This window comes from Callospermophilus lateralis, chromosome 8 (genome assembly GCF_048772815.1).
Source record: "Callospermophilus lateralis isolate mCalLat2 chromosome 8, mCalLat2.hap1, whole genome shotgun sequence".
NCBI lineage: Eukaryota > Metazoa > Chordata > Mammalia > Rodentia > Sciuridae > Callospermophilus > Callospermophilus lateralis.
In genome coordinates, this window is record NC_135312.1 from 1,471,755 (window position 1) to 1,486,066 (window position 14,312).

General features: G+C 48.7%; 1 protein-coding gene across 8 annotated transcripts in view; it reads left to right on the forward strand.

Annotated features, from left to right (window-relative positions):
* The window catches only part of Nsd2 (nuclear receptor binding SET domain protein 2), a 76,849-nt gene that overhangs the window by 25,776 nt on the left and 36,761 nt on the right, over positions 1 to 14,312 (forward strand). For all 8 annotated transcript variants that reach the window (XR_013092122.1, XM_076863945.1, XM_076863946.1 and 5 more), the window contains exons 3-6: positions 1,591 to 1,753; positions 7,040 to 7,206; positions 7,839 to 8,321; positions 13,707 to 13,851. Coding sequence is in view for 7 of the 8 variants with exons in the window: in XM_076863945.1 (XP_076720060.1) it covers positions 1,591 to 1,753; positions 7,040 to 7,206; positions 7,839 to 8,321; positions 13,707 to 13,851 (958 nt within the window). In the remaining variant the exon portion in view is untranslated. The remainder of the gene's footprint in view (positions 1 to 1,590; positions 1,754 to 7,039; positions 7,207 to 7,838; positions 8,322 to 13,706; positions 13,852 to 14,312) is intronic.

Below are 14,312 nucleotides of genomic sequence, written 5' to 3' on the forward strand. Positions count from 1 at the left end.
AGGGACTGGTGTGACCTGGTGTCATCACCAAGCCTGGGGTGTTTTGTTTAAAAGTACAGTTGTGGGGTTTTGTTTAGAATTTCCACAGATAGGAGGAGGAATGGTTGAAGTTTCCCTGGAATTATTAAACTCATGAAGATCTTTTAGGGTGTAAAGACAGTGGTTTTTGAGTGCTCAGGAACAGATTTGGCTTTGGCTAATGTAATTTCAAAGGCAGGTTTTTACCCGCTCCCCGCCCCGCAGCAGCACTGGGGATCTGACTTTGAATTTCACACACGTTAGTGAAGCGCTCTGTGACTGAGCCACATCCCTAACCCCAAAGACAACTTTTAGAGAGCTCCCTTTGTAACTGATGAGTTTTGGAAGTGCTCAGGATTGTGGTGAACCTTAGGCTTTCCCAGGGCAGGAAGCCTGTGCTTCCTGTCCGGCTTTGCCACTTGGTTCTGTTGAAGCTCAAGGGAATGCCTTGATGTTTGACTCTGTCTGCAGGATGGGGTGAATCTGGTAGCTGGAACCTCTGAGCATTCTCATCTTTTGGGAGTGTATTGTTGTGGCAACTCTATGCCATACCTCACTGCTAGGCTCAAAGATTTCAGAGCTGTTGTCTTCCATTCACAGATGAGGAAACTGAAGCTCCAAGCCCATCAGCCCTTTGCCTGAGCATGTAGTGATCTTGAGAAGGAATTGGGCTAGCTGTGGGAGGTTGGGCCATCCTGGCTGTGCTTGCTCCCACTGGAGAGCAGAGCCCATGGTGGCTGGGGCAGAGTTGCCTTGAGGAGGACATCCTGTTGAACCTCAGAACTCAACCACATGCCAGATGCAGTGGTGCATGCCTATGATCCCAGCGACTCAGGCAGGAGATTGCAAGTTAGAGGCCAGTCTCTGCAACTTAGTGAGACACTGCCTTAAGTATTCTGTTGTACTCTGCCAGGTGGTTTGTCACCATATCTAAAAATGACATACAGGGTGGCCTGGACACTTCACTGAGGATGGGCCATGTAAATCAGCTGTATCTCAGTGGTAAAGCATCCCTCGGCTCCATTCCCAGTACTGCCCAAAACCCAGAAAACAAAAAACCATAAAAACCTTGCCTGTGTCCAAGAGATGGGGAAACTGAGACTCGGGGAAGCTCTGAGCACTGAAGCGAGAGTGGTGTGCTGGGGCTTGGGTCTCCATGCTTGGTGCTTTTGAGGACTGACCACCTTCAGGCACATGGTTTTGGAATTATGTGGCTAAAGCCCTACCGAGGACCACCCCCTGGCTAGGGAAATAGATGTTTGTGCTGTTGAGTACCTACTGTGTGCCAGGCACTATACTGCTTTTTAGAGGAAGGGGGGAGGCATATAGTTGCCATGGCCTAAAACAGCAAGGGGAACACACTCCTTTGGGGGCCGTGTGTGTATGATCTTTACTTTTTGCAGTGTCAGGATAGAACCCAGCCTGCCACATAGTAGGCTGAGCTATGTCCCTGGCCCTCCACATGTGTTTTGAACCTATAGCTGGATTAATCTTGGTCTTCCACAGGTGGAAGGCTGGACTGAGGGTAGTAATTGGTTGTGTTAATGTTTGTCTTTTGTTATTCATCTTCAGATTCCAGTTAAGAAGGAATCCTGTCCAAGCACAGGCAGAGACAAAGATCAGCTGTTGAAGTACAACGTTGGTGACTTAGTGTGGTCCAAAGTGTCGGGCTACCCCTGGTGGCCCTGCATGGTTTCTGCTGACCCACTCTTGCACCACTACACCAAGCTCAAAGGTATGGCACCCCTCCTACACCTTTTTCCTGCGCCCCCAGGCCTCTTGCTTGCGCTTCTTTCAATAGAACTACCAGAGTTGGCTTTCTCAGCGTTTTCTGAGGTTAGAAATGGATGCAGGTGTGACATGTGGCAGCTCTTCAGTGTGCAGTTCAGGTGGCCAGTTAGTGTCAAAGGAGGAAGGTCTTTGCCTTGAATGACTTTCAGACTTTATGTCTAAAAATGTACTACATGTAGTGATTGTTTTTTTCAGCATGATTTTCAAAATGGTATTTTATACTAAATTTGAGTTTTAAAAGCATCCAGATTAATCAGGCCTGTGTGAAGAGGGAAAGACCGGTAGAAATGATCACTTTATCTTGATGAAACTTGAGTGGATAAATTGGTGCCAGGAACAGCTGAGGAACATTTTAGAGTGTAATATGTTACCAATTCACAGCAAGTACCTAAATAATTGGATTGCCCATACATATGTATTGAAGGAAATGTAAACAAAAGGTCAGGTGGTGGTTAGATTCTTCTGGAAAGTTCTACAGGGAAGTTTTAGTTTGGTTTGAAGGAGGTGAGATGTGTTCAGTACAGAGTTGGGCTGAGCTTGCTGGTGTCCTCTGACCTCTGCGTCCTTCAAGATGTGGGCAGCCAGACTATGGCTGGGCCAGGCTCATTGGTCAGCCTTGTGTGGAACCTCAGTGGCACATGTGTTCCCCAGTCTCTGCCAGAGGCCTGAGCTCTCCAGGAATGGTGACATTGCTCCTACTTGGTCTGGGTCTTCATGCTGGTGGCATTTCTGGCTTGTCAGCTGGCTGTGGGAACAGGTGGCTCTTTGTGGGTGGGGGATGATGGTGCCTCCTGGCAAGGGTATGGTTTCTGCCGTACCAGGAAGGGGTTGAGTTCAGGGTGAAGAGGACCTGAGTGTACCACCTGTGCCCTGCTCTGCCTCCTGTCCTGTGGGGCCCTAGTGCAGGTATGCTCCACAGGACATGGGCCTCTAACTGGCTTCTATTCCATCTCCCTGGGGGACCTTTGGTATCCTGGCTTTGCCAGAATTGAAGGAATCCTTCCCAAGAGGCTGCAGAAATTCCAGGGTATACCTCAGGGCACCTAGACCTAAGGTGAAAGAGGACGTGTTGGTCAAGTGGGATCTGAACCTTTGTGCAGTTCTGGTGCAGGCACATGTGCATGTGTGTGAGGGGTTTCACTTCTGCACTCCCAAAACTGAGCCTGGGCCCTGCACAACAGATCTTCTGACTTCCATATCATTTGTCTGCTTGGCACCAGTGTCTGGGGATTTTTACTTGCTTATACAAAGCTGGTTAAAAACACTTTCTCACTAGCACAGTGGATATGCATTTTCTGTGGCTAGATCTCTCAGTGTCTGCATTATCTGCGTTGGGGCTGAACTGGGAAACTGAGGCATGGAGCCCTGGTTTCTTGTCCTTGTGGCTTTTGTGTGCTGTTCTTGTTATTGTTGTAGACACCAGACCTTGTTGGCATCTTCAAGGCTTCTCTTGCTTCCTAGAGCTTCACCTCTGAGGCAGTTTTGTCTCTTTGTGGAGTCCTGAGTGCAGGAATGGCTGCTGTCAATTCCACAGGCTCTACAGAATCTGGAGAGAGAGACTGGTTCAGCCACAGGGCCACCTGCAGTTTAATGAGGCGTGACGGGGAGCAAGGGAGCACAGTGCACAGCCTGACATCAGGACGGTTCAAGGAGACCACAGAGGGAGTCAGTGGCAGCCATTGTCTTAAGACTATGATTCGTGGCTATCAGAGATTGGCAAGCAAGCAAGGAAGGGTTATTAACCTGTGTTGCTGGGACAGCTGGTTAATTTTGGAATAAAATAGGACAATGAGATACTCACCTCTCAACTGGAACCAGAAATGAAATTCAGCTAGGAACTGGGCTGCGGCTCAGCGGTAGAGCACATGCCTAGCACATGCGAGGCCCTGGGTTTGCCTCAGCACCACATAAAATAAATAAAAGTATTGTGTCCAACTACAACTAAAAATATATATATATTTTTTTTTAAAGAAAGAGAGAGAGAAGTTTTTAATATTTATTTTTTAGTTTTCGGCAGATACAACATCTTTGTTTGTATGTGGTACTGAGGATTGAACCTGGGCTGCATGCATGCCAGGCAAGTGCGCTACCGCTTGAGCCACATCCCCAGCCCCGAAAAAATATATATTTAAAAAATTAAAAAATGAAATTCAGCTAGATTAAAGATACTCATAAAAGAGGAGAAAACTGGGTAATATTATCAAATTTCTAGTTAGGGAAGAACTTAAAAATTATCATTATATAACAGCCACAACATGTATCATATCTGTCTATTCATTTTCATTAATAAGAAGTTTTTTTCAACTATTAAGATAATGGAAGAAGTCACAATTTGCTTGATATTCTTGAATTTTAGGCATTTCCAGATTAATTTGCATACTTTGTACAAATCAGTTTGTACTGAAAGGGGCAGAATGCTTGTGCAGCATGTTTAAAGCCCTGGGTTTGATCCTTAGCACACACACAAATAAATACACACACACAAATAAACACACACACACACACACACACATCCTAATATAAAAATAACATAAATAAAAACTAAAAGCTGGGTGTGGTGGCGCACACCTGTAATTCTTAGTGGCTTGGGAGGCTAAGGCAGGAGGATTGCAAGTTCAAAGCCAGCCTAGCAATTTAGTGAGAACCTGTCTCAAAATAAAAACATAAAAAGGGCTGGCGATGTGGCTTAGTGGTTAAGCTCCCCTGGGTTCAATCCCTCATACCAAAAAACACAACAAACAAAAACCTAAAAGTTATCCTAAAAAATTATGCTCAGATTAATTGTGAAAATTCATCCCCTACTTTTCCCCCTTTCCCCAAAGGTAATTTTTTTTTTTTAACTCATTAAACTCTCTTTTCTTCTGATTTTTTTAAAAAAATATTTTGTTTTAGTTGTAGTTGGGCACAAAACCTTTATTTTATTTTTATGTGGTGCTGAGGATCAAACCCAGCTCCCTGTATGTGCTAGGCGAGTGCTCTACCGTTGAGCCACAATCCCAGCCCCCTTCTCTTCTGATTTCAACTGCTAGTTTTTATCATCTTATATATTTTCTGCTGACTTTTTATTATGGAAATGAAGATTAATTCTTCACCCTTTTTCTATTTCTTTCTCCTGTTTTCTACATATGATTAAGGTACTTTTAAAATTTCCGTTGAAGAACTACTTACATAACTTGGATTATATAAATATTATTTGATGAAAAGTTGTGTTCTATAGTTACATTTTCTTTCTTGGACAACCTTTTGTTTTTCCTGGAGTTATTGCTTTCTTAAAAAACTATGTACTCGGGCTGGGATTGTAGCTCAGTGGTAGAGCACTTGCCTCTCACACATAAAGCCCTGGGTTTGATCCTCAGCACCACATAAAAATAAATAATAAAAATAAAGGCATTGTGTCCATCTACAAATAGAAAACAAGACAAAACAAAACAAAACAAAAAAACAAGAGCAGTAAGAACTGATGTCTGAGCCCCTCTTTTCTGCCCTTTGGCTTGTCTCTGAACCCTGGGCTGTGACCAGGACTCTGTGTGGAGGTGTCCCTGTCTTTCCCCTGTGGGCCTCGGAGTGCCCTTCTTCCCTTGCCTGCTGCGCTCTTGCCCTTTGGCATGGGCACCCTTTGCTGAGTGGCATGTGGTGCTGTGCTCCTCTGTGCTCTTTCGCGGTTGGCCTCTTTGCTCATCTGTCCTGTGGTGCTGGGGTCCAGCCAGGCAAGCGTTCCCACCCACTGAGCTACGCCCCAGCCTCCAGGTACGTTTTGGATATCCTCCAAGAGTGTGTATAGGAGGTACATTTGAGTCCCTGCTGTTCAGATCAAGCTGGTTTTCTGTCCTCATGCTTCATTATGGTTTAGCTAGGTATGGAGTTTTGCATTAAGAATGATTCCCCTCAGAGAGTTGAAGGTTTTACTCCATTTTTTCCTAGAATACTGATTTTTGGGCCACCATCCTCCCCATCCCCAGATACTGGGGATTGAATCCAGGGTGCTGTACCACCAAGCTATACCCTGGCCCTTTTTATTTTGAGATAAGGTCTTGCTGAGGCTGGCCTCAAACTTTGATCCTCCCACCTCAGCCTCCTGAGTCACTGGGATGACTGGCTTTTGTGGGAGATCTTTGTCTACCCAGCCTTCTTTTTTTTTTTTTTTTTTTTTTTTAATATTTTATTTTTTTAGTTTTCGGCAGACACAACATCTTTGTTGTGGTGCTGAGGATCGAACCCGGGCCGCACGCATGACAGGCGAGCGCGCTACCGCTTGAGCCACATCTCCAGCCCTACCCAGCCTTCTTGATGAATTGTATTTTTGTAGTTGGCTGTTTCCTTTTCTGTGTCTCATTTTGTAGCATTTTTTAGGTGTTTCTCTGGGTGTCTTTTCTGTCTTGCCCCATGTCTGTGGCCCTGCTGAGGCTGCCCAGGACTTCCTGTGTGTTTGACCTCCTTGAAGTGAAGGTGTCCCTAATCCCGAGTGCTCCGTCTGGGGCCTGTGTCAGAGCACAGTGTGTTGAGCACTTCCTGCAACCGTGAGTGGGCGACTCTGGTTTCTGGCCTGGCAACAGCCACACAGTGGGACGTTTCTAAGACATCATGCAGAGACTTTCCTTGGTGTTTCATTCCCCAGGAACTCTGCTTTGATTTCCTGTGGCCAACCCAGTGCATAAGGGGACCATCTTCCCTCCCTCCCTCAGCCCAGAGACCTGCCCTCCTGCTGGCTTACCTGTTTCAGCTCTCACTCCACCTCAGCAGCATCTGCCCCTCCTTGGTTTTGGGGGCCAGTGGTCTCTTTGTTCACCTGGCTCCTAGCTGTGTTGGGCTTCTTCCTGTACCTGAGAGTGACAGCAGTGGGTGTCTGAGGGCGAAGCTTTGCTGTGGTTGCAGTGTTCTCAGAGGCTGTGTGCCCTCTCTCCAGGCGCGGTGAGCAAGGGATGGCCAGCTGTCAGGATGGGTGGGTCGTGGACCCTGCCCCTGGCCAAGCCCCTTACTGCTGCTCTGCCCTCTCTGGTTGTCTGGCACCTCGAGGCCTTGAGAGGCAGCAGGTGAAGGAGCACACGTCCTCCCCTTCCTTCCCAGCAGCCTGTGCTCCCTCTGTTTTTGTCAGAGTATGGTGGGCACAGGAAGCCAGGGCTCCCTCTGTGGCCAATGGGCTCGCGTGAACAGCTTCAGAGTGACAGTATGCTTTGCCTAGTTTCATCCCTAGTTTTAACATTGATGTTCTAACGTTTTGTCTTAAAATCAGGTCAGAAAAAAAGTGCACGCCAGTATCACGTACAGTTCTTTGGTGATGCCCCAGAGAGAGCTTGGATATTTGAGAAGAGCCTCGTAGCTTTTGAAGGAGAAGGACAGTTCGAAAAATTATGCCAGGAAAGTGCCAAGCTGGCACCCACGAAAGCTGAGAAAACCAAGGTGATAGACATTTTTTTCATGTACTTTCAGTCCACGTTTTATCATTTAAGTTGTTTCTTTTGAACTTAATAATTGCTTGAAATTGCTTCTTAAATTGTTGTTGTTCACTCTGACCAAATATACTGTGACATTTGGCAAGTGACAAACTTGCAGACAACTTATTTCTCCTTTACTCATTTGTTAACTCCCAGAAATAACTTGTTTTATAGTTTTTATTATCCTTTATGTATATATAGATTATATAAGTTGGGCTGGGGATGTGGCTCAAGCGGTAGTGCGCTCGCCTGGCATGCGTGCGGCCCGGGTTCGATCCTCAGCACCACATACAAACAAAGATGTTGTGTCCGCTGATAACTAAAATAAATAAATAAATAAATATTTAAAAAAATTCTCTCTCTCTCACTCTCTCTCTTAAAAAAATAGATTACATAAGTTAATGCAATTGGAATTGATTTCTAGTTTAAAGAAACAATAGTTATTGGCTCAGTTCTGTTTAAAAATCCTCTAAGTTAATTATTAATCTGAGTTATCACTTCTGATTTCTAAATGTATCTGAACTGTAAGTCTCTTTTAAAGTCAGCTACCTTTTATGTCTCTGCAAAACTCTTTTAATGTCTTTTGCTTCTTTTCAGCTGTTGAAGCCTATTTCAGGGAAACTGAGGGCCCAGTGGGAAATGGGCATTGTTCAGGCAGAGGAAGCCGCAGGCATGTCCGTGGAAGAGCGGAAAGCCAAGTTCACCTTCCTCTATGTGGGGGGTCAGCTGCACCTCAACCCACAGGTGGCTAAGGAGGCTGGCCTTGCTGTGCAGACCTCCGGAGAAATGGCAGCGTCCACAGGGCCCAGTGAGGAAGCTGCTGCAGACCCTGGGCCCATGAGAGAGGAGGGTGTTCCTATGAAGAGAAGGCGGAGAGTCAAACGGTCCAGCTCTGCAGAGCACCAGGAGAGCGACCCTGGCACAGAAAAGAGTTCTCCTCAAAAGATGGTAGAGGCCGACCCCAAAAGAGGAGTGGGTTCTCCTCCTGGGAGGAAAAAGGCCATGCCCTCTACTCCAAGGAGCAGGAAGGGAGATGCAGCTGCCCAGTTTTTGGTCTTCTGTCAAAAGCACAGGGATGAGGTCAGTATTCAGATGGGTTCTGAGGTGTGCTTCATATGCCCGAGTGTCCAAGTTGGGGGGCATTCCTGTGCATGGCTGGCTGCTGCTTGGCTGTTGGGCAGAAGCAGCCATTTTGACCCCTTGGGATCAAGACTGCCTGCCTTTGCCCCTGAGTTGCTGCCCATGTTCCTTTCAGGGGGTGGGCTTCCCTGGGGCACTCTTGGCCTCAGCGTCTAGCTCCAGGTGAGCCTTTGCTGTAGATGGCTGTCCTGAGGCTTCTGGCGCGGCCCTGCTCACCTGTGAAGCTGATGTCTCCACATCGGGATGTTGAGGACGTATCCTACGGTGTTGGCACGGGCAGCAGTAGATAGTGAGTGAAGCACTTACCGACCTGCTTGGTGGTTCTGATAAGGCAGAGGATCTTTGGCTCCACCATAAGGAATTGAGACTCCCGGTTTGGTGGTGTGGTCACATGAAGTGAGTGGGTTCTAGTCTACAACTAGTGTTCTTTGTGACTTCACTTTCTCAGGAACTTTCTGTTCAGGAGTCCACACCTAACATGGTACCTGAGGTTCCAGTGGGAAGCAGAGTCCTCCCCAGACACTGTCCCTGGGTGTGTGGTCAGTGCCTGCTCCTTGGCAGGCGGCTCAGCACAGAGTGGGGCCATGAGGAGCTCTAGGGATATGTAAATGGCGCTTGTGTCCCTGCCCAGGAGTTAGGATCTTCCAGAGAAAGCATCTGAGCAGTGCCTCTCCAGAAGGAGTGAAAGCCAAAGTTCAGGACAGAAAATCCGTCACTGTGATTCTCTGTGTAGCAGATTAATCGACCGTCTGCACTGATGGAGCAAAGACGTTTGGTGCAAGTCAGCTTTGTTATGAAAAAAGGAGTGGAAGGGAACTCTTTGAGTCCATTGAAGTGTCAGATGTCCTCGCAGGGGTCCTCCGATGACGGTACCGAAGCCCCACTAACAGCACCAGTGGGACTGCTTGCTTCCTTCCCCATGTACTAGGAGCTTCATGCGGCAGTGCGCAAGGCAAGAGGGAGCCGAGAGGCAGATGGTGAAGGAAGGTGAGCGGGGCTGGCTTGCTGAGCTCCCTGTGGGAGATGCAGGAAGTCTTTAAGGTTAGTAGGAGTTCACCAAGGCTGTGGAGATGTGATCACTGCCTGAGGACAGCAACAAAGAGGAAATATAGTGTTTAAAAAGAAGAGACAAGATTTGCGTTTCCGAGGAACAGATGTGTGGAATGGTGTGTGGCTTTGGAGAAACCTAGATGTATTCACCGCTGGGCAGGTCAGGATTCTGCAGTTGTTGGCTCCCTCTTATAATCTACAGATTGAGTGCTGACACAGCGAACCTACCAGTGTGAGCAATGCTAATGTGGCCAGAGGGCCGCCTGACTAGATAGGGAGTTCTGTTGTGAAGATGTTGACACTAATGCTGGGGACACATAGGGCGGGGACACCGCCCAGAACAGGGCCTAGGAGTAGACTTCCAAGTAGTGGAAGTGCATGAGAAAGAGCTGCAGGCCAACAGGGTGAGATGGCTGCTCTGGACACCACTCTGGGACCCTGGGCAACTTAAAGAACTCAGTAGACCTGCCAGTGCTGACAGGTTGGGGTGTGAACATCAGAGGGTGGCCTCAAGGGTAGCCTGAGGGTGCAGGTGCTGCAGCATTTGCCTCTGGAGTCCAGCAGCAAAAGGACGCCCTTGAGTCAACATGACTGGGGATGGGGGACAGGGGACGGGGGCGGCTGTGGTGGGAGGTGTGTGCTCTGGGAGGAACGGCTGTCCTCAGTGGCACAAGTGTGATCTCAGTTACCTGTGGCTTAGGAGGCACTTGGTGGTTTCCATGCTCTTGTGGTATGTCGGAAACAGTTTAGTAAAGATGCAGAAGCAGCTGCTGTGCGCTTGCCACCCGTCAGTGCAGACTCGTACCTGGTGCTCAGGATGCTCCACGGTTTACCTCATCCTGTTTTGTGGCTGACTGCTCTGAGCCCACAGGTGAAAGCCTCTCCTTTACTAGTGGCATTGCAGGCAGGAAGCAGAATCGGGCATGGCCCTGACTGTGCACATGCATGCGTGAGCTCAGAGCCCACAACTGTCGAGCCACAGGAACTCCTGGCTTTATCATGGATCTTGGCCTGATGAACCACCCCAGTTGAAAATTCCATGCGTGGAAATGCACTGAGTGTGCCTTACCTGCCCAGCAGGCTGCTCTGCCTCATGGTGCACGGTGGTGGCATTGGTTTCTCTCACCAATGAGAGCCAACCAAGCGGCACTCACTGCTGCTGCCCTGCATGGTGAGAAAGGGCTATACAGAACGTTGCCATCCTGGAATTCATTAGAATTCAAAGTTCACAGCATGATTTCTACTGACACCATGGAAATGGGTAAGATCTTGGTCCCAGTCTGTCCGGATGTGGCCTTGTTAGGTGGATTTGAGTGCGTGGCCCTTGCTTTAGCAGCCCAGGCTTCTGGCGAAGATGCTGTCCATGTTCCCCTGAAGCGTCTAAGCTGGAGAGAGGTGAAGAGCAGAGACAATGAGCACCTGATGTAGGGAGGGTTCTATTGCCATTTGCCTGTGGTTCCTGCCACAGAACTCTGTGAACACCCCTCACAGTAACCTGGTGGCCGAAACCTGCTGTGGGTGCTGCGGAGCCAGTGGGGAGTGCTGGGAGGAGCATGAGCCTTCTGGGGACTGCCCACTATGTCGCTTGCAGGAGGTTGGGTGAGAGATGAAAGTGCCAGAGAAGCAGCGTGGAGTCTTATGGGATCTTTGAAGTCCTCGTGGAGTTGTGTCGGGTTCCCATTGACAAAAACACTCAAGGTCACTCCGGGGGAACTGGGCTGCGCAAAATAACCACACAAGAGACAGAGACACCTTTTTATTTTGGAGGTCCTGTGACGGCTTCTCTGACCTTGAAGGGTCCACAGAAAGAGAGCGCATGCTGACCCTTTTTATTGAAGAGAAGCCATTCAAATGAGGCAAGGGGTCAGGTTTTAGGGGTCTGAGTCTAGCTTCCTGAGTATGCTGTCAGCAGGTTAACTGACACCTAGGTAGGCCACACCCAAGGGCACAGTAAGAGAAGGGGACACACAAAGGGTGTTTCCATGGAACTTTCTATTCCATACAGGGCAAGAGGTAATATTGTAAAGGAACAGGTGAGCATAGCTCCACCCATGGGGCTGCGGGAAGGCACACCTGTGCTTGAAGGCACATTTGTTACATTTTTACTGCTCTCAAGATGGAGGCTGCCGTCTACAGCCACTTGAAAGTGGCCAGATCAACCTGTACACTTGGAAAAATGAGAATTCATACCCCGTTTGATTCAAATGTATGATATGTCAAGATCATTGTATTGTCATGAGCAACTAATTAAAAACAAAAAAAAGAAAGAAAGAAAGTGACCAGATCACTGGAAGTGACCACATCACTGGAAATGACCACAGTGCCTCAAACCAATCAGGAGAGGAAAATGCTGGTCACATGATGTAGAGGCCTCCCACAGAGTCATGGGGGCTTAGCCCCAGGAGTGGACAGGGTTCTAGCCTCTTTGGCCTGGGAATGTCAAGGAGATAGATGTACAGGATCAAGATCCGGGAGGTTGATTGCTGAAATTCAGATCTGTGCATGTGATGTTCTGAATGGAAGTGGATAAATAAAGAATGTTGAGTGGTGCAGGATGACAAGCAGGAGGAAGGTGGCCTTGGGGGGACTCAGGAGTCTTGTTTAGTGAGGCAGCTGGGAGCACAGCACGATCTGAGCTAGGACACTGGGGCAGGGATGGGTGGCCAAGGAGGGCATTGTTGTCCACGCGGTTGTGCCTGCGGAGCTGACACGCAGCACAGAAGCCTTTGCTGGAGGAAGGTTGAGATCTTGGTGCCTGCTGAGCTGGGAGGGGTGAGCTCATGCAGCAGGTGAGGCTGCAGGCAGACGGACAGAAAGCCATGCCTAGCCAAGGGGAAGACACCCAAGTCAAATGACAGGATTGGTGTTAGTGGGGCAGGGAATGCCCAGGCACGGGTAGGAAGAGAGAACCCTTATGGTGCCTTGGAGCCAGAACCAGACTTGAAACTGCAGAAGGTGTCCTTGAGGTGGGAGGTTGCAGGCTGTCAGGCTAGGAGTGTCTGCAAGTTGCTGCTCACCTTCATTTGGAAAGGTGAAATGGGGAGGTGGTCTGGCTGTCCCTGTCTAGTTAACAGGCTGTAGCAGAGCAGAGGTTGGGGGGAAGTGGGAGAGTGGATGGAGGAGGGCATGGTTTGTGTTTGGAGGCAGGTACGGGTGTTGACTGGGCAAGTGGTAGATCCAGGTAGTGATGGCAGCCAGCTAACATTTATGCTCTGAATGCGGACGCTGCTCACATTCTACACCTTCACTTGCCTGCGTTCACAAAAGCCCAGCGCCCAGCATTGGAATCCCATCTGGTCCCAGAAGTGCTGGTAGGGCTCTGCTGGTCAGAAAAGTGTCATCCTGGGGCTCTGCCATCCATGAGGTCTCTGTCTCAGTGGTGTTGCAGTGTGAAAACAACCCCAGGCAGAACGACAACACCAGCTTGTGACTGAGTTCCCATGAAGCTTTTTTTTTTTTTTTTTTTTTAAGAATTTTAACTTTAATTTATTTATTTTTATGTGGTGCTGAGGACGCTGGGGCAGGAGTGGGTGCTTCACATGTGCTAGGCAAGTGCACCACCACTGAGCCACAACCCCAGCCCCCTCCATTAAGCTTTGTTTGTGGACACTAATCTTTGAGTTTTCTGTAATTTTTGCGTGAAGTGAAGTACTCTTCTTTTTTTTTAGCCTCTGAAAAAATACAAAAATGATTCTTAGCTCCTGGCCAGGAGATCTGGGAGGGGCCTGGGGGTCTGTGTTGCTAGCCAGTCCTGGGGTGCTGGTGCTGAGTAGCTGGAGGGGCAGGGAGGCCCTGTCTCTGCGCTGTGCAGTGATGGTCTTGAAGCACTGGGGCAGGAGTATGGAACCCCTCATTGCTGGACCACTTTTACTGTTTCTCTGGGGTGGGCACTGGAAGATGGAGCCTGGGTGCTGGGCCCTGAGAGGAAGCCTGGCTAGGGCCTCACTGTAGGCTTGGGGGAAGCGCTTCTGTGGCCTTGCTTCACTACTGACGTCTTGGGGGTATAGAAAACTGACTTAAAATGGATTTAGTGATTTTGGAAAAGTAATGTTTTTATTTATTTTTAACCATTTATCAGTATTCTCAATGAGTTCTCAATGAATCACAACATTAGTTAAGTGTTATTTTTCTTTTAGTTTTTTCTGAGAAAAAGCTCCATGATGCAGGAATAAAAATGCCACATGCTAAGTTGGAAAGGGCTATACATTTCATCTGTGCAAAGCAGGAGAGTGAGTTGGTGATCAGGCCTTCTCTGCTTCCTCTGCTTGCTCACAGGTTGTTGCTGAGCACCCTGATGCCTCAGGCGAGGAGATTGAAGAACTGCTGAGCTCCCAGTGGAACATGCTCAATGAAAAACAGAAGGCACGCTATAACACCAAGTTTGCCCTCGTGACCTGCACCCCGGCTGAGGAAGACTCTGGTAATGTGCGGCCTGTGTGTGCAGCCGGCCGCTGAACCCCACCCTTGGGGCGCAGGCAGGATGTTCCTGCCGTGAGCCTCTGCTGTCTGTGCTTTCTTTCTTGTCCTGGAGCTGTGTCTTCTGGTCCTCTGCTGGCCTGCAGGTCCCTTGCTATTGTTCTTGGGGAGCAGGTGTTCTGGCCATTGTAGTCACGAGAGAGGTTTTTGTGGGAGAGGACAGAAGAAGGAAGGGAGCCAGGCCATTTCTAGGACCCCAGGCTTGCAGGGGCAGGTCTGACTTCAGGCCTGTGGCCTGGCATTGGAGCTGCCCAAGCAGCCCATCCAGTCTTGACTTGTGCTCGGCTCCTCTCGGGCCTGCTTTCGAAGGCTAGGCCTCGTGAGGCCCAGAGAGGGGCAGTTCTTGGCTTGTTTGCTTGAGACCTTGCAGGTGAGGGGGTGACGGGATTGACCTTGGATTGTGTG